The sequence below is a fragment of the Phoenix dactylifera genome, chromosome 1 (genome assembly GCF_051530095.1).
Source record: "Phoenix dactylifera cultivar Ajwa chromosome 1, Ajwa_hap1_PhDact_Kaust_v1.1, whole genome shotgun sequence".
NCBI classification, from domain to species: Eukaryota; Viridiplantae; Streptophyta; class Magnoliopsida; order Arecales; family Arecaceae; genus Phoenix; species Phoenix dactylifera.
Window position 1 is genome coordinate 73,270,001 of NC_143190.1, and position 24,929 is coordinate 73,294,929.

The following is a 24,929-nucleotide window of genomic DNA, read 5'->3' on the forward strand; positions in this document are numbered from 1 at the left end:
TATGCATGTGTTCATGAGATGTTTTCCTGACTTTTATGGCATCCCTTATCTACACATTTATTTTCTGTATATGCAAATTTTCATATTGCAATCTTGTTTATACATGTGCAACATGTATGCATGTATGTGTGTATAGAGTGGGATGTAGACCATTGAGATCTATTCTTATTAATTTACCACTAGAGCCCAAAGGCCTTAACAACCCCCTGCATCCAGCTTGGACCACATACATGAAAACAAAAACAAGTCAAGAAAGACTCAAGATATACGAAGTATGAACCCATGGAAAATAAATGGGCAAAATTGGCCTGGATGGTGATTTGAACCCATGACCTTTGGCTCTTATACAATGTTAACTTGCCACCCAAAAGCTCAAGCTGTTAAAGAAGGGGTCAACAATGTATATCAGACCTTAACAATTATCACTTGACTTGCTTGCCAATGATATCCACATTTTGAAGAGCCTTTTTACCTCCAGTATATTTAGCTGTAATCATGTTCATGTATAATTGTATTAGCATAGGTTATCTGTATTCTTTTGGCCAAACATTTTCTTGATGATTCACCTTGTGTTTGACAAGTGAAAGAGAGATGGATTTTTTCTTTTACATTGCTGAAATATCTAGTCTACATAAATATATAGCATACTTGTGTTGTTAGAGTTGTATATCGCTTTGCTGTTTTCGATATCACACAGATTCTGTTGTCCTGACTCTTGTATCATACAGGGGAGAGCTAGACTACCTTCTTATTGATATGCCTCCTGGAACTGGTGATATTCAGCTCACACTATGCCAGGTGTAGCCTCTGATGTCATATTTCTGGAGATCATATGCGCATTATGTGTGCGCGCGCGTGCACGTGGGCATGTAAACTTATTGATTCACCAGGCTATTTGACACTTCTCTCTAGAACTAAGACGTGATAAATTTTCCAGGTTGCTCCCCTAACTGCATCTGTGATAGTTACGACCCCTCAGAAACTAGCATTCATTGATGTTGCAAAAGGAGTTCGCATGTTTTCAACGCTTAAGGTATGTTTTTTGATATTATAAAAATAGATTTCAGGCTTAATCATTCCATTTTGAGTATTTATTGCCACTGATATGGTAAGCAACTATAATATAATAAGTTGCCTGTTGGTCACTAATAGCAACTCTGAATGAATAAGGCTGATCAGTTTGATAAATATTGATTGTGAATTAGGAAATTAAGCATACTTTCTCATGATCATTTTCATTTTAGCTCTGAAAAGAAGACAGAATCAGCCCGTATAGATTTTTCTAAAAAAAGAAAAAGAAAATATTGTGATAATGTATTTGACTGTCTGGTACTCTAGTTGATTTTCTGCAGGCATATTTTATATGTATATTTAATTTTAGAGAACTGTTGTTCTGTCTGCTTTGAAGGTCCCATGTGTTGCGGTAGTTGAGAACATGTGCTACTTTGATGCTGATGGAAAACGCTACTACCCTTTTGGTAAAGGTTCCGGTGCTCAGGCATGTGCCTCAAGCAATGCTTAATCTTATGTTTTTTTGGATAATATTTTGTTGTTTCGTTATGAAAAGTCGACCTACTCTCTGCAGGTTGTCCAGCAATTTGGAATACCACATCTCTTTGATCTTCCCATCAGATCAACTGTATGTGAGACGTTAACTTCCTAGGGATGCACTTATATGCTTTAAAGTTTTTATAACATTAAAAAGTGTATCAAAGACAATTGAGACACAAACTATAAAGTATTGATGTTTTAACCAATATGCCTTATCCATCTATTATTCACATTAGATTTAATAGGATTTAGAATAGACTCAAGGAATCCACCGATCATATCATCTTAAGATGTGAAATTCATTGGTTAGACATTGTCAAGCTTGGCATAGATAAGTGGTGGTTCTAAATTAGACACCTCTAGGTACACCCCAGATGAACTGTTGATGAATCATTGTTAGTTTTCATATGCGTTCTGGTACATCATGAACCAAAATAGATTTTAAGCTCTTCCTAACATATGCCATCTTGATCATGTTAAGATACACATCAATCAGATTATCAGTTCATGGTGGTACATTCGTCATCTGATTGTTTTTGTAAGCATCCTTGCCTCTTAAAGAGATATTTTCACTTTTTCTTTAAGAAGCATATGATCTTTCATTGCTTGTTTCAAAATATGCAGGAGGTTTATTCCTGCTTAAAACATTTCTCTGTATTGTCTCTCAGCATCTAGGTGATATCAGGCATGATATTAGGCACCTATAATCTCGATGGGGAAAAAATTATTTTTTTACTGGGTAAAATATTTAACAGCGTTTTCGATTGCTGAAAAAAAACACATGTTTAATAAGATTAGATTTACTCTGTCAGCTATCAGCTTCTGGAGATAGTGGAATGCCTGAAGTGGTAGCTGATCCTCAAGGTGAAGTAGCCAAGATATTCCAAGATCTTGGAGTATGTGTTGTCCAGCAATGTGCTAAAATTCGCCAACAAGGTAATCTGTCTGCTAGTGTCACAATCGAATATCCTCATCAGTGGCCCTTTTTACATCTGTACTTCAAGCTTTTGTTATGCTTTACAAGGCTGAATTGCCACTGAAACGACTATGTAGAAGTAGAAAATTCATGCATCATGAATGTTGTTTTTCCTAATTTCATATACATACCTTGGAATGAACTTGAAAGAACAGGAAAGTAACATGTTTTCAGCATCTTCTTAACCCTGTAGTTTTGTGCTCTGATTTTACTCAACTAAATCTTCATAAGATTGATAATTTGAGTCATGCTGTTGAAATTAAGATTTAATGCTCATCCACTAGGTGGGTCCTCTAGTCAGACCTCAAATAGATGTTATGGCTAGGACCTAGAGGTAACAATATTATGAACGCTTTGCAATCTTTTGTTGAGAATGATGGATATGATTAATTTTTAACTGTACTTTAAACAATTGAAGCTTCCGTTCAAACGATGATTAAGTTTAACTATAGTTCAAAATTTTCACATTTTATCAGAACATAGTTCTCCCTATACACTTGATTCCTAGTTTGTTTGCATCACAGACAACTACTAGTTCTGACAAAGGTGTGAGGAATGCATGGCATTGTAGGATCTACAGAGCCAAGTCCATATAATCTGAATAAGCTTATTGATTATATACGGCTTCTTAAATCTGATTCCACTTGTGATAAGAAATTTTTCTGCTGCCAGTTTCAACAGCAGTATCTTATGATAAATCTATCAGAGCTATCAGAGTGAAAGTGCCCGATTCAGATGATGAATTTTTACTGCATCCAGCAACAGTTAGACGGAATGACCGCTCTGCCCAAAGTGTGGTATGTAAAGCATATTTATATATGTGTTCCCCTTTTACCCATGTTTTGTGCATGGTTTTTCTTTTATATTGTCATAGTTGGAGATTATTTCCTTCAGTAGGATCTTAATAGCTTGGACCCTGATGGACGACCTAGCAAATGACTTGAAGTTCAATAGTGCTCGTAAGCACATGAATTGATCATGTAAGAGTTGTACGAGAGAAGAAGTCAAGAAAATCAATGTCTTGAGACCTGGAGACAAGGATATCAAAGAAACATCTGACCTTGTTGGCTTACCTATATGCCAATGCTTGAGAGAGACCATCAATAAATTATCCTTGTAACTATCTGCTGTTTAGAAGATGTCCAATCATGAGAAAATACTCTCAATACATGCTATGGATAACAGTTATTGAATGGCCAATATGTTATCTAATAGGCTATCCGGCATGTGGCTTTCTTTTTTGTCCATTTTACTTTGGTCCGAGGGCACAAGAGCCCATGAGGCTACCCCAAAAGGATTGAAAACATTAATTATCGAGAACCTAGAAGCCCCCTAATTCTGAGGAAACCAAAAATTATGCCATATAGTGCATTCTCCAAAATCTTGAGCATTTTTACATCTTAAGTTGTGAAGTTGGATATTTTCATGTGCCACATTTGCTTCCAATTTCTGCGAATATATTGTGCAAATTCAAACTTCAAGGAATACCATCAGTAATATACTAATGCAGGATGAATGGACTGGAGAGCAAAAGATACAACATGGTGATGTCCCAGAAGATATTGAGCCTGAAGATATCCGGCCAATGGGAAATTATGCAGTCTCAATAACATGGCCTGATGGGTTTAACCAGGTGGTTTGGTGCTTTAGATTATTTCTTTCATACAATGTGCATCAAATTACTGATGCTGATACAAAAGTTATACGCTCAAATTATTTTTACTATGCTGATGTACATGGCAGGCATGCACACTCTGAGCACTGGTAGAGTATGATTATTTCATTTATTAGCATTGGCTTTTAGATAAGATAGTTTCATGATACATGCTATATATAAACTTCTTTTTATAATGATTTAACGCATCATGTTTACTTTATTGTCCTCCAAATGAGGAATTACACTAACATTTGTCCATATACCTACATAATGTCTCAGTGCACAGATTTCATGTGTCATTTGCAGAGTTTCCATTTATATTCTTGGATTTCTATAATTTGTGTCTTTTTTGTTCGTTCTTTATACTTCCTACTGAAATAAAGTTGTGGATTTTTGGTGAGTCAATAGGCAAAGATGGCTTATATGTGTAGTGAGGATATCTTAAAATATGGAATATTTTTGAAATGGCTCCACTATATTGGAGCTCCATTGAAATGGAAAATTTTGTCTCTGTCAAGCCCTTGACGCATATGGGATGTGTAAGTGCCACCACTATTAAATGCACGTGACCCTCAGAGTTCTCTCCTCTGAAACATTCGTTATGGTGGATGCATATTACCCATTAGCCATGCCAGGGTCGAGGCCATGTTCTGCCGTACTGACCGGTACCGGTACGGCGGACCTTGGTCGAGGCCCTAAACACTTCATATAGAATACTTGGCTGGCAAGTCACAGAACACCATACCTGCAGAACCTAAGATATGAACTAAAGCTGTTGCTGAGACCTTTTACTCCATTTCGTGCTGCCTTTTTTGGAATTTATTTATCAAAAGTCTAAAAACCAACATAATATTATTCAGTTCATTCATGAAGTTTCTTGCTCTCCAAGAACTTTTGAGCTGACCAAATCAAGTTCAGAGTTTAAATTACTCAAATTTCTGTTTCTATACAGATAGCACCTTATGATCAGTTGGAAACTTTGGAGCGGCTAGTTGATGTTCCAGAACCAACGGTTGCAAAAGTAAATGCTTCTTGATTTACTGCATCAAATCTTCGTAGAGGTGTGTAAACATGTGAAAGAAGAAGTTGAACATCCTAAAGAATGTTCAGGTAAACATAATTGTTTGGCTCCGAATGGAATTTATGGTAAAAGGTTGCAGATTAGTGACTGTTGGAGCAAAATGAAAGGTCACTGTTCTAATGTGTAATAGACAGATTTTTCGAGGAAAAAGAAACTCAGGCTGTTTTTTCTAAGGTAATATCTTAATATATAGAATGAAATTTTTATGGTGATGTTATGAGACTATACCTTCAGCTTTCCTAAAGGATTGCCTGTCGTATGATAGAAGCGGCATATGCAACCAAAATGCTCTGATGCTTATATTTTGCTTGAAAGGTGCAGTTATAATGGCTGTAGCCACAGTACTGTTTTTTTCCCCTGCAATCATAAAATATAATGGATGAATATTGAATTTGAAAATCACTACTGTCTGCAGATGAGAATTCATGAAATTAATGTAGTTGAGAATCACAATGGTTTTAATAAAGGAACAGTAAATATATTCATGGAGAAGAAGCTGGCAGAGACCTGCTTTTCGCCTGAAAGCTGAAACATGCATTTGCCACAATTGAGAGTTGGGTTACCAAATGCATCATTACTCATTTGCTTTCACAGCCCAGGCATCAAAATATTCTTGCACCCCCCCTTCTGGCTCCCTTTATTTCTAGCCTTCTATTCTGGTATCTCGCTCCCCAAGTGTATTCCTAGGACGCGTTAAATTTTCATCTTCGTCATTCAAAATCTTGGCCAATCATTATTGGCAATATCTGTGACGCCTCTTTCGGCAGACTTAGCTAATAAAAAGATACAGCAGAGAAGAAATCCCACGTCTCTTGCCTCTGTGCTTCTCTCTATGTGGGACTATGTATGGCAAGGCTGTGAAGCCTTATCATCGTTGGAGCATGATTTTTGATCGGCGTGAGAGCTCGTGGTATCGAAAGGTCGGTGGACTGAAGCCTGAAGCTAGTTCTTGGTGCTAAAAAGAAGACTGAAACCTAAGAGCTACAGGGGCTTAATTTCAGCTGGCTGCTTCCATTGTGTGAAGGTTAATACGATGCAATTTAAACGCTCGTTGTGCCTCCATGAATTTCTGACTCCTTGAGCTCTTTCATGGTTCGATGATCTTATCTGGTACTATCTGATAGCCGTCGGGTTACAGCAAGCTGGTGTCATGGAAAGTCTCTTTGAAACTTTTCCTGTTGCAACCTACTCTCTAATCTCGTAACTGCTTGTTTGTTTGTTTGCTTTGCTTCTCATTGTTGGTGTTGGTGATTGAAGGATTCTGGGTAGTAACATTGTTTAGTACAAGGCTACACTGGATGCTATTACGTCCCAGTCAGAGAAGGGAGAAGACGATGGGAAGGAAAAGGAAATGCTATTCAAAAGCTCAACAGTGAACTAAAACCAGCCATGCAAAACAGCGAACACCCCTCTTCGGGTGAGAGTAACCCAAGAGAAAAATAAACAATAGAAAGAAACAAAAATATCACTTCACTCTCTACCCCAAAGCCAAGACAGTCTCTCTGTTTTAATACTCCCTCCCCACTTGCCACGAGAGACCCGGGCCATCATTTGTCAACTCCTCACCGTCACTCATCATTTTCCCACGTTCTCTTCCCCTTGCTTCAGAACGCATTTCTTCTCCTCGTCCCACGTAACTGAGAAACCCGGCCATGCACACAAACTTCAGTTCCTCTCCTCCGGAACGTGCTCCGCTTCGGCCATCTTCGCCGCAAGGCTCAGTCTTCCTTCCGCTCTCCGTTCCATCGCGGGCGGCTTCCCTTCCACGTGCGTAGCTCGGCCTTGAGTTGCTGCTTGCTCCCACGATTTCGACTCGGCGGTTTGCGTGCATGGGGCGAGGTTCATAGCCACCAGGTAATGTGGGTTGGGTCTCCAAGCCCGTTGTGGTCTGGTAGGCAAAGCGAGCCTATCATCCCTTCCCCCTTCAGCTAAAGCCTTGTCCTCAAGGTTTGCATTTGGGTACCGTTGCTTCAGCTGATAGTATTCTTTCCAAGTAGCGTCTTCTTCCGGTAGCGAGTGCCACTGCACCGATACTTCTTCGAGGATCTTGCCTCCTTTTTTAACCCAATGATAATCTTTGATAGCTACTGGCTCCATCACTGGGTAGCCGTCTTTCCGGATAGGTGGAGGATTTTGGCAAGGAACTTGCCTCTCTCCCAGCTTCCGTTTGAGAAGCGACACATGAAACACCGGATGCACTTTTGCATATGCAAGTAACGCTAATTGATAAGCCACTGGCCCGATTCGTTCTGTGATTTGATATGGCCCAAAATATTTCTGGGCGAGCTTTTGATGAGCTCGCCGAAATATGGTTTGCTATCAGTATGGCAGAAGCTTTAAAAATACCCATTCTCCTTCAAGGAAGACAACTTCCCTCCTCTTCTGGTCAGCCTATTGCTTCATGCGACCTTGTGCTCTTGCCAAGTTTTCCTTCAGCTCTCCTATCAATTGATCACGGTGAACTAATGCTCAATCAACTTCGTCTACCGCTGAGATCCCTTCCATGTACCGGTTGATCGTAGGTGGTGCTTGTCCATATAAAGCTTGGAATGGGGTCATGCCTGGGTGGTGTTGTACTAGTATTCCGCCCATGCCAACTGTTGGTCCCATATCTTTGGAAATTGGCTGCACAAGCACCGGAGATATTGTTCGACGCATCGGTTAACCACCTCCGTTTGGCCGTTGGACTGAGGATGGTAGGCTGAAGTCATGTTGAGTGATGTCCCTTGTAGCTTGAAAAATTCACTCTAGAAGTTGCTCATGAATACCGGATCCTGATCACTTACTATTAACCTCGGCATCCCGTGCAATCGCCTACTTGATTGATGAACATCTCAGCCACCCGCTTTGCGGTATACGGGTGGGATAATGATAAGAAGTGTGAATACTTAGTGAGTCGGTCGACAACAACCAAGATCATATTCTTTCCCTTGGACCATGGTAAGCCTTCGATGAAGTCCATCGAAATATCCTCCCACACCTGAGAAGGGATCAGTAATGGTTGTAGGAGTCTGGCTGGAACTTGGCCTTCGTACTTATGCTGTTGGCAGACTACACACTCGACCACAAACCTTTGGATGTCTTTCTTTATGGAGTCCCAGTGAAAAGCTTGAGAAACCCATTTGTAGGTTCTTAGAGCTCCCGAATGTCCTCCGATTTTTGTGTTGTAAAACTCCTCCATCAGCTTCACTCTTAATGGCGAACCGGGAGGGATTACAACCTGACCCTTGTAGTATAAAATCCCTCCTGTGGATTGGTAATTTCTCATGATACCAGGCTCGACTCTTAGTTACTGATTTTTCCATTGCAGATAAGGGTCTTCTCGGTGGACAGACCGGATTTCTTTCCAAATGTCGAAGATGGGAAGACTGAGGGCGTGAAGCGTTGCTCCTTCGAGGAGACACAAAAAACCATCTGCGGTCGTATTATCTTTTTCGGGTTTGTAGACAATCTCATATTCGTATCCTAGGAGCTTGGCCATCCACTTCTGCTGTTCCGGAGTACTTACTTGCTGTTCCAAGAAATGCTAGAGGTTCTTTTGATCCGTGCGTATTTGAAACTTTCTTCCCAGCATATATGGTCGCCACAGCCGAACTGCCTCCATGATTGCCAGCATCTCCTTGGCATATGTAGACCACCCCTTCTTCGCCACACCTAGTGCCTTGCTCATGTAAGCTATCAGTTTTCCGATCTGTGTGAGAACTGCTCTGATCCCACGATCTAAGGCATCAGCTTCGATTACGAACGTCGCTGAAAAATCCAGAATGGCGAGCACTGAGATTGTTGTCACGGCTCGCTTGAAATGATGGAAAGCTTGCTCGGCCTGGGTATTCCATTGGAATTGACCCTTCCTTAACAACACAGTCAATGGAGCGGCGATGATCCCATAATCTTTGACGAACTTCCGGTAGTATCCCGTTAATCTGAGGAATCTCAAGAGTTCTGTCACAGAAGCGGGTCGTGGCCATTCCTGCATAGCTTGAATCTTGGTGGCATCGACCTGTACTCCATTGGCCGATACAATATGGCCGAGATACTCAACTTGTTGTTGCCCAAACAATCACTTGGAGGATTTAAGGAAGAACTGATGCTCAGCGAGGATGCTAAGGGTTGTATTCAAATGTACTAGGTGTAATTTCCAAGTGGCACTATACACCAAGATGTCGTCGAAGAAAACTAGAACAAATTTACGCAGGTACGTCCAGAAGATAGCATTCATTGCTGCCTGAAACGTGGACAGGACGTTGCACAGCCCAAAGGGCATGACCAGATACTCGAAGTGTCCATTGTGGGTGCGAAAGGCTGTCTTCAGAATATCTTCGGGATGAACTCGGATCTGGTGATACCCCAATCTGAGATCAAACTTGGAGAAGTATTGTGCTCCATGAAGTTCATCGAGCATGTCGTCAATGGTGGGAATGAAAAACCTGTCCTTGATGGTGGTGGTGTTGAGGGCCCGATAGTCCGTGCAAAACCTCCAGATGCTGTCTTTCTTCTTCACTAGAAGCACATGAGAGAAAAAAGGCCTCTGGCTCATGCGGATGATCCCAGCTTTCAACATGTCGGCTACCTGGCACTCTATCTCGTTCTTCTGATAATAGGCATACCGGTAGGGTCGCACATTGATCGCCGAGGTTCCCTCTTGTAAGAAAATTCGGTGGACCAAGGCTCACTCCGATGGCAACCATCGAGGTTCTTCAAATAGTGTTGAGTACCTGTCTAGCAACTTTCAGAGATCTGGGGCCTGTTCCTCTTCGTTGGTTGGAACCTGAGAGTTGCCTCCCCCCTTCACAAATATAGCAAATAGTTGGACCTTACTTTTTATTTCCCATGATATCTTCTGTGGATGTAGAGCTTGGGCAAGTTTGGGTGGCTGTCCAGATAGCTTGCATTCTCGTCCATCCCACCGGAATTTCATCATCAGTTGCCTCCAGTCACAGAGCATCGGACCTAGCATTGCTAGCTATTGGACGCCTAGGACGGCATCCAGTCCTACTAATGGCAAAGGATAAAATGTCACCCAGAACCTCTTGCCTTGCAGTTCCACCTCCACCGATCAGAATTTCTCCAGGCATTGGAGCGTGTCACCATTCGCAATTCGAACTCCGAACTCCTCCATGGAATCCACCAGAAGTTGGAGCACCCGAGCCATTAAATCACTCAGGAAATTATGGGTCAACCCACTGTCTATCAGAACGGTTAATGGGTGTCCCCGGATGTGAGCTACTACTCGCATCGTCTTCGGCATGGTGGTCGATCTCGCCTTCGCTGGGTCCATCATCACTTCCCACACTGTCGGCTTCGATCAGATAGGCCTGTGGCGTCTTGCACCAATGCCCAAGCGTGAACTTCTCATTGCACTTAAAATAGAGCCCGTGTTCTCGTCGTTGTTGCATCTCCTCCCATGAGATGCATCGAATCGGTGCCGTGGCGGGAAGTCATGGTGCAGATGTAGTCGGGTTCGGTAGTCATGGAACTCCGGCTGCTCGCAAGGCGACGCTCCGGCTTGCTCTCCGCTTCTGCTCCAGCTGTTCCTCTCACATTCGAGCTACCTTAATAGCTTCTCGTACGAAATGGGGCTGCTGCATGAGCACTGTTGACCCTAGAATTGATTTTGATGATCACAAAACTTTGTAGCATAATTACTAATATTTGTGCTGGAAGAAAAAGTTGTTTTTGTAGGGAGCTCATTATGTTTGGATGCATGGAGAAGCTTAGAAGAATAATTCTCAAGTGCATGAGCCAACCTTTGAGTTAATGAGCTGAAATTTTGATCGATCAGAGTCGCTTCCCATAATGAATAGTAAATGGGTCAACCCTCGTTTTCCATGAGTCAACCCTTATAAATGAGTCCCCTCATGAATGCCCTTTGAACCAAGCTCTAATTTAAGCCTACTTAAACTCGCTACCCAATTGCTGCAGTGAAATGGGTCGACCCTTCATTTCCCATGAACCAACCCTTGAATACTGTATTAGCTTATCATCCCCTCGTGAATCCCTTTTGAACCAAGTCCAAGTTTGACCCATGCCCCTTCCGAGTTGCAAAGGCTAACGGCTAGTTTGCTATAGTGAGGGAAAATTTGAAATTTTGAATCGTTTCTGCCGCTGGAAAAGGAGCCTGAGACATTTTGATGATCACGAAGAGTTGGCTCTTGAGCTACATGAGTCGACCCCCTGAAAATATGAGTCGACCCTTGTGAAGCAAATATTTTGAATTGTTCTGTCTTGAATTTTGCCGCCTGAGACACACTCATGAGTCGACCCCTGTTTGTCATGAGTCGACTTTTACATCACGTGAGTCGACCCCCGAATGAATGAATCGACCCCTGTTTCACTAGTAGCTCTAAAACAGCTAGTTTTTTTTTTGCAACAGATTTTGTCTTTTTCCTCTAACAAAAAGAAATCTGTCAGAACAGCTAGAATTTGATTTCAAATTTTCTTTTTGAGCTGGCATATATATTGGAGGGAACCTCAGAAATCAAGAAGAATACAAGAATACAAGAATACAAGAAGAAGAACATTTTTACAAGAGAGAAGAATACACAACAATCATCCTCACTTTGAATCTTCAAGTTCTTCTTCCTTGTGAGGAAATCAGTCATCTCTCATCAACTACATCAAGAGGAGTTGCTGCTCTGCATTGAGGCTTCATCATCTTCATCAGCAACCTTCATCTTCATCAACTTCAGCCTTGTTCATTAGAGTTTTATCATTTTATTTTTGAGGCTGTATTTTTGTCACAGCACATCCTTTGGTTGGATTCCTTGCTGCTGTGATCATTCTTATTGTTATATCTTGCAAAGGCACTTCCAAGCCTTGATTGGAAGTTGCTGGATTGGGTTTAATCCAGCAATAGTTAAAATTTCGGTTGATTCATCTGAAAATGAACTGGGTTCGTTGTGATCTAGGAAAACAACGAGTTGGGTTGTAAACTCGTAAAACAACCAGATTGTAAATGTTGTGGTTGGTGATCCTTGGAAAACCGACTGGGTTCATTGTAATCCCGAAAAATACAACAAGTTTGGTTGTGAACTTGTAAAACAACTTCACTATAATCAGGAAGGATTATAGTGGAATTTTCAAGAGGTCTTGGGGAGTGGATGTAGGTACTTGGTGTGCACCGAACCACTATAAAATTTTTGTGTTTGTGTGTGGATTGTCTCTTTACTTGCTGCTTTCTATTTACTGCTTTCATTACTCTGTTTTCAGCATCTCTATTTGTGCTAATTATCTTAGAAAGCTTTTATTCCGCTGTATTTACTCGAAAAGTTTTTTAAAGCCCAATGCACCCCCCTCTTGGGCTGCCATACGTGGGCCAACAAGTGGTATCAGAGCAGGTTTTCTGAATCTTATTTAGACTTAACCGTCTAGAGTTCAAGATCCTCTTAGCAACCCTTGAGATGTCTTTTGGTGAAGGACATTCTCTTTTTAGGCCTCCTTTATTTTCTGATTTTGATTATTCTTATTGAAAGGCTAGAATGAAAATTTATATTCAAGCACAAAACTATGATTTATGGAATATCATAGTCCATGGTCCACACACACTCACTCAAAATTTTAATGAAAAGGAAGTAGTTCAATTAAATGCTATTGCTATAAACGTACTTTATTGTGGTCTTACTGAAAATGAATTTAGTAAAATTTCCGCATGCTCTTCCGCTAAGAAAATTTGGGATAAATTAGAAATCATTTATGAAGGAACCAATAGCTTGAAGGATTCAAAAATTAATTTGCTAACACATGATTTTGAAATGTTTAAAATGCAATCATATGAATCTATTTCTGAAATAATTTCAAGATTTTCGGTTATTATTAATGATTTGAATGCTTTAGGAAAATTTTATACTAATGTTGATCTTGTGATGAAGGTACTTAGAACTTTGCCTAAGTCTTGGGAAGCAAAAGTAACAGTCATTCAAGAGGCAAAGGATCTAATCAAGCTGTCCTTAGAAGAACTCTTGGGTTCCCTAATGACCCATGAGATGAATATGAAGGATCAAGAAGAGGATAGCATTGGAGGAGAAAGATATGTAGTGTTCAAGTCCTCCAATAAAAAAGAAAGCACAGAAAATGAAGAATCCGGTGATGAAAAAGAAGACTAATCATCATTCACCGAGAAAGTCAAAAATTTCCTGAACAAAGAAAAGAAGAACAAGATGAAAGGAAAGAAAGCTTTGGCTAAGTGGGAGCCAAGCAAGAAAAAGAAGAAATTTTGGAGTGAAAATGAGGATTTCAGCTTCAAAGGAAAAGAAAAATCAGAGATAAACAACTTGTGTCTTATGGCACATGAAGATGAGGTAAAAACTGAAACTCTTTATAATTTTACTTTTGATGAATTACAAAATGCTTACAAAGATCTCCATTATAAATATAAACAAGTTAGAGTAGATTGATTTTGATGAATATCTCTTTCTTTGCTTTACATGCTTTAATTTTATTTTGCTCTAATTTCATGATGTGTGTTTTGATATCATGCTAAATTTAAATGATTCATGCTTATTTAAATCATTTCTTGTAAGAAAGAAAATATTGATTAATTGGTCTGATACACATCTGAAATATATAAATTTTCATCATTAAAGTATATTAAAATTGGTCTAATTGATGTGTTTTGCAATGATTTTGATCGTGAACAAATGTTTTATCCATATGATTTTAATTTGAGAATGAAAAGAAAACCCTAATAAATGAAAAGTGAATCTGTCTAATAATTATGAAACACTAATTAAGAAACATACTAAGAAAACTGAAATCTTAATTGAGAAAAATAAAGAACTAAATCAGAAAAACCAACTTTTCACTGAAAGCCATGATAAACTTAAGAAAAACAATAAATTGTTTTCAAAAGATAATAGAAGATTAACTAAAGAAGTTGACAAATTAAAACCTGTTGTTGAAAGATTTACTTTCAGCTCTGAAAAGTTGAACCTAATGATAAATAATCAAAGAGTTGAATTTGATAAAGTTGGATTGAGATATCAACCTTGGTACACCCAAAAATCTTTCAAAAATATATTTGTTAAAATAGTTTCTAATTATTTTAAAATAGATTCTTATAATACTGATAAATAGGAACAAAAGCTAAGTAAAATCTCTTTTGTTGTTCCTAAATCTGTACATTACAAATTTGATGAACCTAAAAGGCAAAAATAGAAAACTGAAAGTTTATCTACTACTCATGTTAAATCTATGCTTGTTAAATTCAACAAGAGGATGCAGAAATACATTCCTTATAATCCTAAAATCTGTAAATTTATGGACAAAATAGCTATTAAGAAAATATGGATTCCAAAAGGAACAAGTATAGCTAACCTATAAGGACTCAAAAGAGCTTTGGTTCCTAAGTTGAAAATCTGAATATTTTTTGTAGGTGTGTCTAGCACTCAAGGCTCCAACAAAAGATGTTAATTTGGACATTGGGTGCTCTAGATACATATTAAAGAATGAAACTTAAAATATACTTAAAAAAGTAATTAAAAAAATATTAATGATATCAGTAATCCTTGCATCTCATCATTCTCTTTGCTTTAATATTTGATTAAAACATGAATTGCAGGTATTAATCAATTTTGTGATATAGGTAATATTTTTGGAAATATATTCAAATCACTTCATTTTATAGTATGCTTTACTTACTGATGGATAAGTTGCTAAATGATTAATTAATTTTATAAAAATAACTCTATGAATTCTCCATATGCTTGATTGAGAGTTTTTATATCCATGGCATTATCTTCTATTGATCATAGACATAAGAATATGTACTTGATATGTTCTTAAAAAATATGCATTATAAATATCAAGATCAAAGAAACCTTTTTTTTGGCATATAAAATTAACTTATGCTAGTATGGACCTAATTTCAAAAGACCTTGTCATTGGTTTACTTAGATTATTTTCTGCAAGGTCAAAGTTTGCTATGCATGTTAACTAAGGAAACAAACAAGAATCAGTTTTTAAATCTAAAGATGTTTCCATCACTAAGTTTTCAAAAGCTTACATTAGATTTGTTCTTGGCAAATAAAATTGAAGTATTTTCTATATTTGCTAAATCTTGTGAAAGTGTTTCAAATGAAAAAGGTTTCCAAACTGTGAAGATAAAGAGTATCATGGCACAGTGTTGAAAACCAAAATTCTGATAAGGTTGACACAGAAAATAAAATTGAACAGAATATTTTTTTTACTAAGAACATCATAAGTAAAATAGGATTAATAGAATCCTTGAAGAAATGAAAAAGACAATGTTGTATGATAGTCATCTGCTTAAATAATTTTTGTTAAAAGCTATCACCACTGCTTGTCATACATATAGTTTCTATTAGATCTATTTTTGATGAAAGCTTCTTTTGATCTTCTAAAAAATAGAAAATGAACTATTGCATATATTTCATGTTTTTCAGTCATACATGTTATACTTGATATGTTCTTATGAAAATAATGCCAAATCTGATAAAGATATTCTTGTCTTTGGGTATCAATCATCAAGCAATGCATATAGAATATTCAATGAAAAGATCCTAGTTGTAGAAATATCAATTCATTTTATTCTTTATGAGAATAATGATCTTTCATCAAGACACTAAAATCGGATTATATGATATGTATATGATTAATCTTTTTGCTTACATATAACAATCTGAAACTAAAATACCTTAAGAAGAATGAACAAGATTATAATTGGTCAAGTTAAACTAAATCATTTTTGAAAGAGATAAAATTTAAAATCTTGCTGATAAAATCTTAAAACTTATTAATAATTAGAACAAAATTGAGTTTTTCAGAAATGCACTTAATGAAGAAAAATTGGTTACTACTAAAAGATTCAATCAAGAAAAGATGAAATAGATCTTGATGAAATTCTTGCATGATTAGAAGTAAAGATCACCATTATCATTTGCTTGCTTTATGAGCTTTATATTCTGTCAAATGAATGTGTAGAATGCACTCCTATGTGGTTATTTCATTAAAGAAGATCTATGTAAAATAACCACCTTATTTGAAAACACTCATTACAAATATAGTTTCAATCACTTTAAACCATACCTTAAAGATAAAATTGATGCTAAATTGTTTTTAAATGGAGAGAGTTTATGTGAAAAGAATTGATTTTGATCTTTGACATGATTATTCTTAATGCTTTAATATATTATGTTATGATTTAATGCATATTATGTGTTACATGTAACATGTGACATTCATAATTTGAAATGTGTTTTAACTCTGCACACAAATCTTTACTTCACCTTTGTCTTCAAAATAACTTGTGTTCCAAAGCTTAATGAAAATAGTTTTCACTTGCAAAACATACTCCTCAATGATATGTATTTTCTAGATTCATTGATTCTTCTTGTACTTTTCTAATTTTAATGAATATCTTCTTAAAAATAAAAAGAAAGAATAGACTGAATTTGCAATTTAGGCAAAATGAATTGATTTTGAATTATCTTCCATCTTGCCTAAACTTTGGTACATAATGTCCTGATACATATTAAGTTGCTTCAATTTATACCAAAAATTCAGTGATAATTACAAAGATTCTGAATGGGTTCTAATGTATTTGAAATATGTGTTCTCTATCTCAATGATTTAAGATGAGCTACAATGTAGAAAATACATATCTCAATTTATAATTTTGAAAGCTTTCTTGGAAATTCTTATGAAACTCAGAATCTAATCTTGTATAATAATTTTTCTTAAACTCAATATAAATAATTGCTTTTATCTTCACTTTTTTTTGTAAGTTTTATCATATGCTTCAATGATTGCATCATTTTGGAGAATGATTCAGTAAGATGTCTAGATGAAAACTACAATTAAAAAAAAAATGAATGAACTGTGATGCCTTGATTGTTTGCTCTGATACGCTCGTGAAACATATCATTTTCTATTTCTAAAGTATACTAAAATTAGTCTAAATGATGTATTTTTCAATGATCTTGATTGCAAACAATTAATTTTTAAATATATATTTTTATTTTGAAAATAAGAAAATTTATTGTATTTTATATACACATTGCTGTGAATCTGTGAGTAAAATTAAATTCTATAAACATTCACTTGAATGATCTTCTATATTTCTTTCTGCATGATTGTTGCTTCCATCACTAAAATAAAAAGCTATTTTTAAAAAAGAGTGAATGCTCCTAAAGCTAGAAATATTTTAACTCACTCAAATGACTCTTAAAAGAAAGAAAATGTAATTGCTTTTGAAAGAAATTGAGCTTCAAAAGAATTATTTTCTAATTAATATTTCAGTACATTTTCTAAAAGATTAAGAGAAAGCATAACTTATTCTTGAAAGATTAAAAAGAGTGATTGCTATACATTTTGAATAATTCTAGATCACTCTACATTCTTGATAGCATAGAATTTTCGTTTTATTCATGCTTATCATTAAAATCTGAAATTCAACAAAAAGAAAAAAATGATTAAAGAAGAATGCATCTTTTGAGGGAGAGAGTTAGATATTCAATCTAAATGCATTCTGTATCTTATCCAAAAGTTACGTTCATTTGATGAATATGTTGAATGTTTTATGGATTGATTTTGATGAATCTCCTTGTATTGCCTTACTTGCCTTAGTTACATAATAGGCCTATTTTTTGAGTTTAATTATATAAAGCTTTATATGTTCTCAATTGATAATTTGAATACTTCATTGAAAATACTTTTCTCAAATTATTAATCTAAAAGTTTCATTGAAAAGTATCATCAAATTCTGAAATGGAATGAACAATTGAGGGGGAGAAAGAAATTGAAAGGGGGAGAGATCTCACAAGAAAATGAAAAATGATTCAAATGATCTCCGATAAGTATCATTTGAATATGAAATCTGAAAATTCTTGTGATACTCCTTGAAGCATGCTACTTATTGATACTTTTTGTGCTTCAATTATGAACTCTAATATTTGATGTGTTTAGCTCAACTAAAGTTGATTGCTTGAATTTAATGAAAAAGCTAACATTTGCTATACCTAAATATCTTGAACCCTAAATTATATCATAGATCAATCGTCAATATGCTAATCTTTCATGCTTGCATCTTGAAAGTATTAATTGGAACAAAATTCTTGTTGTTGTAATTCTCTCTATTCCTATTAAATCTTTTAGTCTTTTTGATGTTGTCAAAAAGGAGGACAGAATAGATTGAGTATATGCATGTGCTAAATTGATATATCTTTATACTGTGCTAAATTGATATATCTTTATACTTCATGAACTAATTATGCAATTATCCAAGAAACACAATGTGTTATGTTAAGCATATATTCAAAGTTTTGTCATCATCAAAAAGGGGGAGATTGTTGACCCTAGAATTGATTTTGATGATCACAAAACTTTGTAGCATAATTACTAATATTTGTGCTGCAAGAAAATGTTATTTTTGTAGAGAGCTCACTGTGTTTGGATGCATGGAGAAGCTTAGAAGAATAATTCTCAAGTGCATGAGCCAACCCTTGAGTTAATGAGCTGAAATTTTGATTGTTCAGAGTCGCTTCCCAGAATGAATAGTAAATGGGTCAACCCTCGTTTTCATGAGTCAACCCTTGTAATTCCGAGTTGCAAAGAATAACGGCTAGTTTGCTACAGTGAGGGAAAGTTTGAAATTTTGATTCCTTTCTGCCGCTGGAAAACAAGAATGAGACATCTTCATGAGTCAACTCTTGTTCATGAAGAGTTGACTCTTGAGTTACATGAGTTGACCCCCTGAAGATATGAGTCGACCCTTGTGAAGCAGATATTTTAAATTGTTCTATCTTGAATTTTGTCGCCTGAGACACACTCATGAGTCGACCCCTATTTATCGTGAGTCGACTCTTGCATCACGTGAGTCGACCCCTGAATGAATGAGTCGACCCTTGCTTCGCCGGCAGCTCTAAAACGGCTAGTCTTTTTCCTGCAATAGATTTTGTCTTTTTCCTCTGACAAAAAGAAATCTGTCAGAACAGCTAGAATTTGATTTCAAATTTTCTTTTTGAGCTGGCATATATATTGGAGGGAACCTCAGAAATCAAGAAGAAGGGAAGAATACAAGAATACAAGAAGAAGAACATTTTTACAAGAGAGAAGAATACACAGCAATCATCCTCACTTTGAATCTTCAAGTTCTTCTTCCTTGTGAGGAAATCAGTCATCTCTCATCAACTACATCAAGAGGAGTTGCTGCTCTGCATTGAGGCTTCATCAACTTCATCAGCAACCTTCATCTTCATCAACTTCAGCCTTGTTCATTAGAGTTTTATCATTTTATTTTTGAGGCTGTATTTTTGTCATAGCACATCCTTTGGTTGGATTCCTTGCTGCTGTGATCATTCTTATTGTTATATCTTGCAAAGGCACTTCCAAGCCTTGATTGGAAGTTGCTGGATTGGGTTTAATCCAGCAAGGGTTAAAGTTTCTGTTGATTCATCTGAAAATCAACTGGGTTCGTTGTGATCCCGGAAAACAACGAGTTGGTTTGTGAACTCGTAAAATAACTGGATTGTAAAGGTTGTGGTTGGTGATCCTTGGAAAACCGACTGGGTTCGATGTAATCCCGGAAAAATAATATGTTTGGTTGTGAACTTGTAAAACAACCTCACTGTAATCAGGAAGAATTATAGGGCTCGTTTGGTTCGTGGAAAAAGAAGGAGGGAAAGTGTGGTCAACGGGAAAGTAATGAGATGCCTCTTGTTTGGTTGGAGTTTTCAAAGGAGAGAGAAGGAAAAGTTGTATTCCCATTGGAATGTGATTCCCACATTTCATGGAAAAATCTTTCCCATAAGAAACATGGGAAAGTTACTTTCCCATGAGGCGGAAATCACTCCGTTTTTACTTTTTTCCAAAAGGTCCCTTCAGCATTAAAGAAACATTAAAGAGGCATTAAAAACCTAATTTTTATTAAGGGCATAATAGGAATTATATATAACTTTCCTAGGAAAGTGGATGGCCAACCAAACGTAAGCACCTTGGAAATTTGTCACTTTCCCATGGTCAACCAAACATGCCAAAAGTACTTTCCTAGGCATCCTCTTCCTAGGAATTTGTTTCCCAGGAATCATATTTCTAGGAAGGAAAATGCTTCCCGCGAACCAAACGAGCCCATAGTGAAATTCCCAAGAGATCTTGGGGAGTGGATATAGGTGCTTGATGTGCACCGAACCACTATAAAATCTTTGTGTTTGTGTGTGGATTGTCTCTTTACTTGTTGCTTTCTATTTACTGCTTTCATTACTCTGTTTTTAGCATCTCTATTTATGCTAATTATCTTAGAAAGCTTTTATTCCGCTGTATTTACTCGAAAAAATTTTTAAAGCCCAATTCACCCCCTCTTGGGCTGCCATACGTGGGCCAACACGCACCTCCTTTGCAATATTTTCCTTGAGTCCTCCGATGAAGATGCCGATGAGCGCATCCGGGGCCCAACCCCTGACTCGGCTAGCCAGCTTCTCAAACTCCTGCTGGTATGCTCTCACTCTCTCGTGTTGCTGGACGCGTGATAGTTTATCGTTGAAATTGATATACTGCATTTGGCCCGAACCGAGGCAACAGTTCATGCTCGAACACCCTCCAGGTAATTACAGCTCCCTCGTCTTGATATGTTCAATATAGCCACTGCCACAGTAGTTGGCCTCCTAGTCCAGGTAGAACGAGGCCGTGGAGACTCTTCGGTTGGCTGGAATGCCTTGGCCGTCGAAGTATTGTTCAGCTCAATCGAGCCAAACAATGGAATCATCTCTGGTGAATCGTAGGAAGTCCATCCTGGGATGATGATGGCCCCCGACAAGTTCCTCCCTTCGTTCGAAGCCTCCTTCTCGTGGTGATGTAGTTTGTTTGAGTGGCGTGGGTGGCAGAACCGAAATCTGATGGCGGCGGATGGCCTCCAGGACCTTCATAAGATGCCCATCCACCCGCACCTTCAAACTATGTAGCTCCTCCTGCATCGCGCCCATCTCAGCTTCTAGGTGTTCTATCCTCTCCTCATTCGACATATCCCAGGCTCTGATGCTAGATGTTAGGTTCCGGTCAGAGAAGGGAGAAGACGATGGGAAGGAAAAGGAAATGCTATTCAAAAGCTCAACAGTGAACTAAAATCAGTCATGCAAAACAGCGAACAGCTCTCTTCGGGTGAGAGTAACCCATGGGAAGAATAAACAATGGAAAGAAACGAAAATATCACTCACTCTCTACCCCAAACCCAAGATAGTCTCTCTGTTTTGATACTCCCTTCCCACTTGCCACGAGAGACCCGGGCCATCATTCGTCAGCTCCTCACCGTCACTCATCATCTTCCCACGTTCTCTTCCCCTTGCTTCGGAACGCATTTCTTCTCCTCGTCCCACGTAACCGAGAGACCTGGCCATGCACACAGCTTCAGTTCTCCTCCTCCGGAACGTGCTCCGCTTCCGCCATCTTCGCCGCAAGGCTCAGTCTTCCTTCCGCTCCCCGTTCCATCGCGGGCGGCTTTCCTTCCACTTGCGCAGCTCGGCCTCGAGCTGCTGCTTGCTCCCACGATTCCGACTCGGCGGTTTGCGTGCGTGGGGCGAGGTTCATAGCCACCAGGTAACGCGGTTGGGTCTCCGAGCCCGTTGTGGTCTGGTAGGCATAGCGAGCCTATCAGATGCACATGTACATCTTCCATTAATCATGCTGTATATATAGTCCATGTCTCTTTTTGAATTGTAATGCTTTGACCTGCACATCATGCAATTCATGGGTCCTGTGGATCCACTCACTCCCCCTCAGCCCATGTTGCATGGACCGCATGATGGTCGTCTACATGGTTTTGACACTGGAGTGTTAAATTATGATGACTAAAGGTTCTACTTCTCAAAAGCTTTTCTACTTCTAAAAACTCAAGTTTTCAAAAGCTCTGCCACTAACAGTAATCACAAATAGGATCTAACTAATTGCATGCATAAGAAAATGTTTAATGCGTCAAAGCTAGCATGGGCACAACTTAAAGAAATTCAACACTTGCCACTGAGTTCGCATGCAATATCCTATGTGTTTGTGCGTCGAATAGTCTCATGCAGATAGTTCATCTCTTTCTTATGCCATGTTTTTATGCTTTGGAAGCATTCTTTCTTCTTCCCACACAAGGTAATATTTTTTTATATATATTTTCATGTTCCCTTTAGAAAAAATGATCATGTAAATAAAAGGTATGTCTATATAGAATAATTGTACGTGTTTAGTTTTAAGACTCTGTATGGTTTTCAGCTGACTAGGGGATGGCGAAAGTTTTAAGCAGCGATAACCACCACTTGACCGGTTAACTACAGGTTGGTTGAAGTGCTCTCAATTTGACCACGACTTTTTTGCTGAGATGGTCGAAATTGTGTTTGTTTGTACAAAGAAGCATGATTAAATCCCATTTTTTGTGCTAGATAACAACTGTGCATTATTTCCACTTGGATGGAAATAGTCCTGTCAAATGAATTTCATGCATATCCTAATCCATTGCAGTAACATATAGCCGTGGCTTGGTCATGAAAAGATATCGCTGGGATCCGCACAGTTGCCTAACGTAACGATGCATGGTCATTCTAAATGTTGATGATCTCTCGTAATTATTCTATCATCGTCATCATCACGATCTACAAATACATGATTGCAATATGAACAAAAAAAAGTACAAAATAAAAAAAATGTAACCGTTAAAATATTTATAAAAAAAAAAAAGTAATTTTATTTTTTTGTTTCGTTATATTCGGTACATCTCAGAGATTACATATACTCGTATACAGGTTCTATACAAAAAAATAATATAGTCTGATATAGAATTGCACTAACAATAAAAAATATTACTGATTAATACAATATGTGATTTCTAAAATCACCCTAACAAAATTATGCTAATCAACAAAATGATATAGGTTGATACAGAATCACGCTAATAAAAAAAAAATTATGGACTATGCTGATTGTTACGGCATCCTTAAAATTATGCTAACAATAATATAAGTATGAGATGCTCAAAATTACATGGGTCATTCCATAAACTCACCCCACCCACCAAAAAAAAAAAAAAGAAAATGAAGCAAACACTAAGGATGGAAACGGGATGTACGTTAGGAGAGATACATGCACCATTGAAAATAAACATGCGACAGATCTTTCTACATGAAAAAATATTGGTGCATACGGCTTCACGGCATCTCGAACCTATCGTGGCTTAATTAGAGACACATGATACTTTTCCTTGTTGGAGAGAAAGATTGGGCCATACGCATGTCGCCTAGCAACGGGCTGGTAATTCAATAAGGTGTTGGTATCATTTATATCCTCCAACTACCTACAGCAACACCAATTAATACATGATTTGATTGCACGTCGATAGTCCGGACGTTGTACATCAGCATGGCCCACCACTAGTTGACACGTTATTTTCTTTTCTCGCTAAAATGAATAGTTTATATTAGCCCATAAGATAGTACTATACCCGAGAAATATGCTTACTTGGAAGCCCCTCCGTCCTTCAACATTATCCAGATATTTTTGAGCAATGGATGGTCGCAACCCGTTCCCCCAGATAACCTATTCTTTCCTTTGGGGCTCATTTAGTTCGTGGAAGAAGAAAAAGGAAAGTATGGTTAACAAAAAAGTAATGAGATGTCTCTTGTTTGGTTAGAGTTTTTAAGGAAGAGAGACAGGAAAGTTGCATTCCCGTGGAAATATGATTTCTACGTTTCATGGAAAAATCTTTTCCATTAGAAACATAAGAAAGTTACTGTTGTGGTTCGAATCTGGCCGGAGGGTGACCACGCCGGAGGAGTCGAGGGAGCTGCAGGTCATTTGGAGGAAGAAGACAGGGGCCACCTCCAGCGTAGCGGCAACGGCGGACCTGCACAAAGCCTCACCGGTATTTTCGGTGAGGGCCCTCCGACGATCAAGTTAGAGAGGGATAAATTTGATCCAGCCAAAAGTCCTTTAGAAGTTACTTGACCAGGCTATTTGTAGTCCCGGTGGAGAGGCCCAGGTGGTAGAGGCATTATCCGCCCTCATCATGAGAGGAGGGTGGCTCCGAGTCGAATGGCGCGCAGCTAAGGCTGGCCGGTGGCGTGCGGCATTGTTCGTTCTCGAGAACGGTAAGGTGTTGACAGTCGTAGCAGGGTATGGCCGAAGTAGTCATGGTGTTGTCCTTTAACTGTCGAGGGCCAGCTATCAAAGCATGGCGCGGTGGAGTTACAATGTACGGCCATGTAGAAGGGCGTGGGTGCACACATGGGTGCGGCAGTTGGTGAGGCCGAACCCGTTGAGAGGTCGCATCATATGTTTGGCGAGGTCGACTAGACGGATGCTGAGGATAGCTCAGCTCTCCAGGTTCCGAGGTGTGCTCGGTAGAGCGCCCCAAGCTCGAGATTTGGGGCGTACTACTAAAGCGGTCGCCCCGAGCTCGGTCGGGGCGAGTCGGCGAATATTGGAGGTCGATGGAGCTTTTGGCGGAGTCCGAGGCCGGGATGATTCTAAGCCAGACCGAGGATTCAACCGATCAGCGTCGTTATTTATTGGGCCAAAATTGGGCGGACTTTTTGTTGTGGGCTAGACAATCTATTTCGCCCCTCATCATTTGCCCCCCGTTTCCCAGGTCGAGTCGCCTTCCAACTCGGACGAAAGAAGTAGCTGGATTTTTGATCGTCTGGCTCTCCAGTCAAGCACTTATATAGATATGCGCACTGAGC

General features: G+C 38.4%; 1 protein-coding gene across 2 annotated transcripts in view; it reads left to right on the forward strand.

Moving 5' to 3' along the window:
- Positions 1-5,477, forward strand: part of HCF101 (ATP binding protein) — a 14,984-nt gene extending 9,507 nt beyond the window's left edge. For both annotated transcript variants that reach the window (XM_089927144.1, XM_008778718.6), the window contains 8 exons: positions 729-798; positions 938-1,033; positions 1,409-1,498; positions 1,586-1,639; positions 2,364-2,487; positions 3,200-3,324; positions 4,038-4,160; positions 5,137-5,477. In XM_089927144.1, the coding sequence (XP_089783270.1) occupies positions 729-798; positions 938-1,033; positions 1,409-1,498; positions 1,586-1,639; positions 2,364-2,487; positions 3,200-3,324; positions 4,038-4,160; positions 5,137-5,220 (766 nt within the window). In that variant the 3' untranslated portion in view covers positions 5,221-5,477. The remainder of the gene's footprint in view (positions 1-728; positions 799-937; positions 1,034-1,408; positions 1,499-1,585; positions 1,640-2,363; positions 2,488-3,199; positions 3,325-4,037; positions 4,161-5,136) is intronic.
- The last annotated feature ends 19,452 nt before the right edge of the window (positions 5,478-24,929 follow it).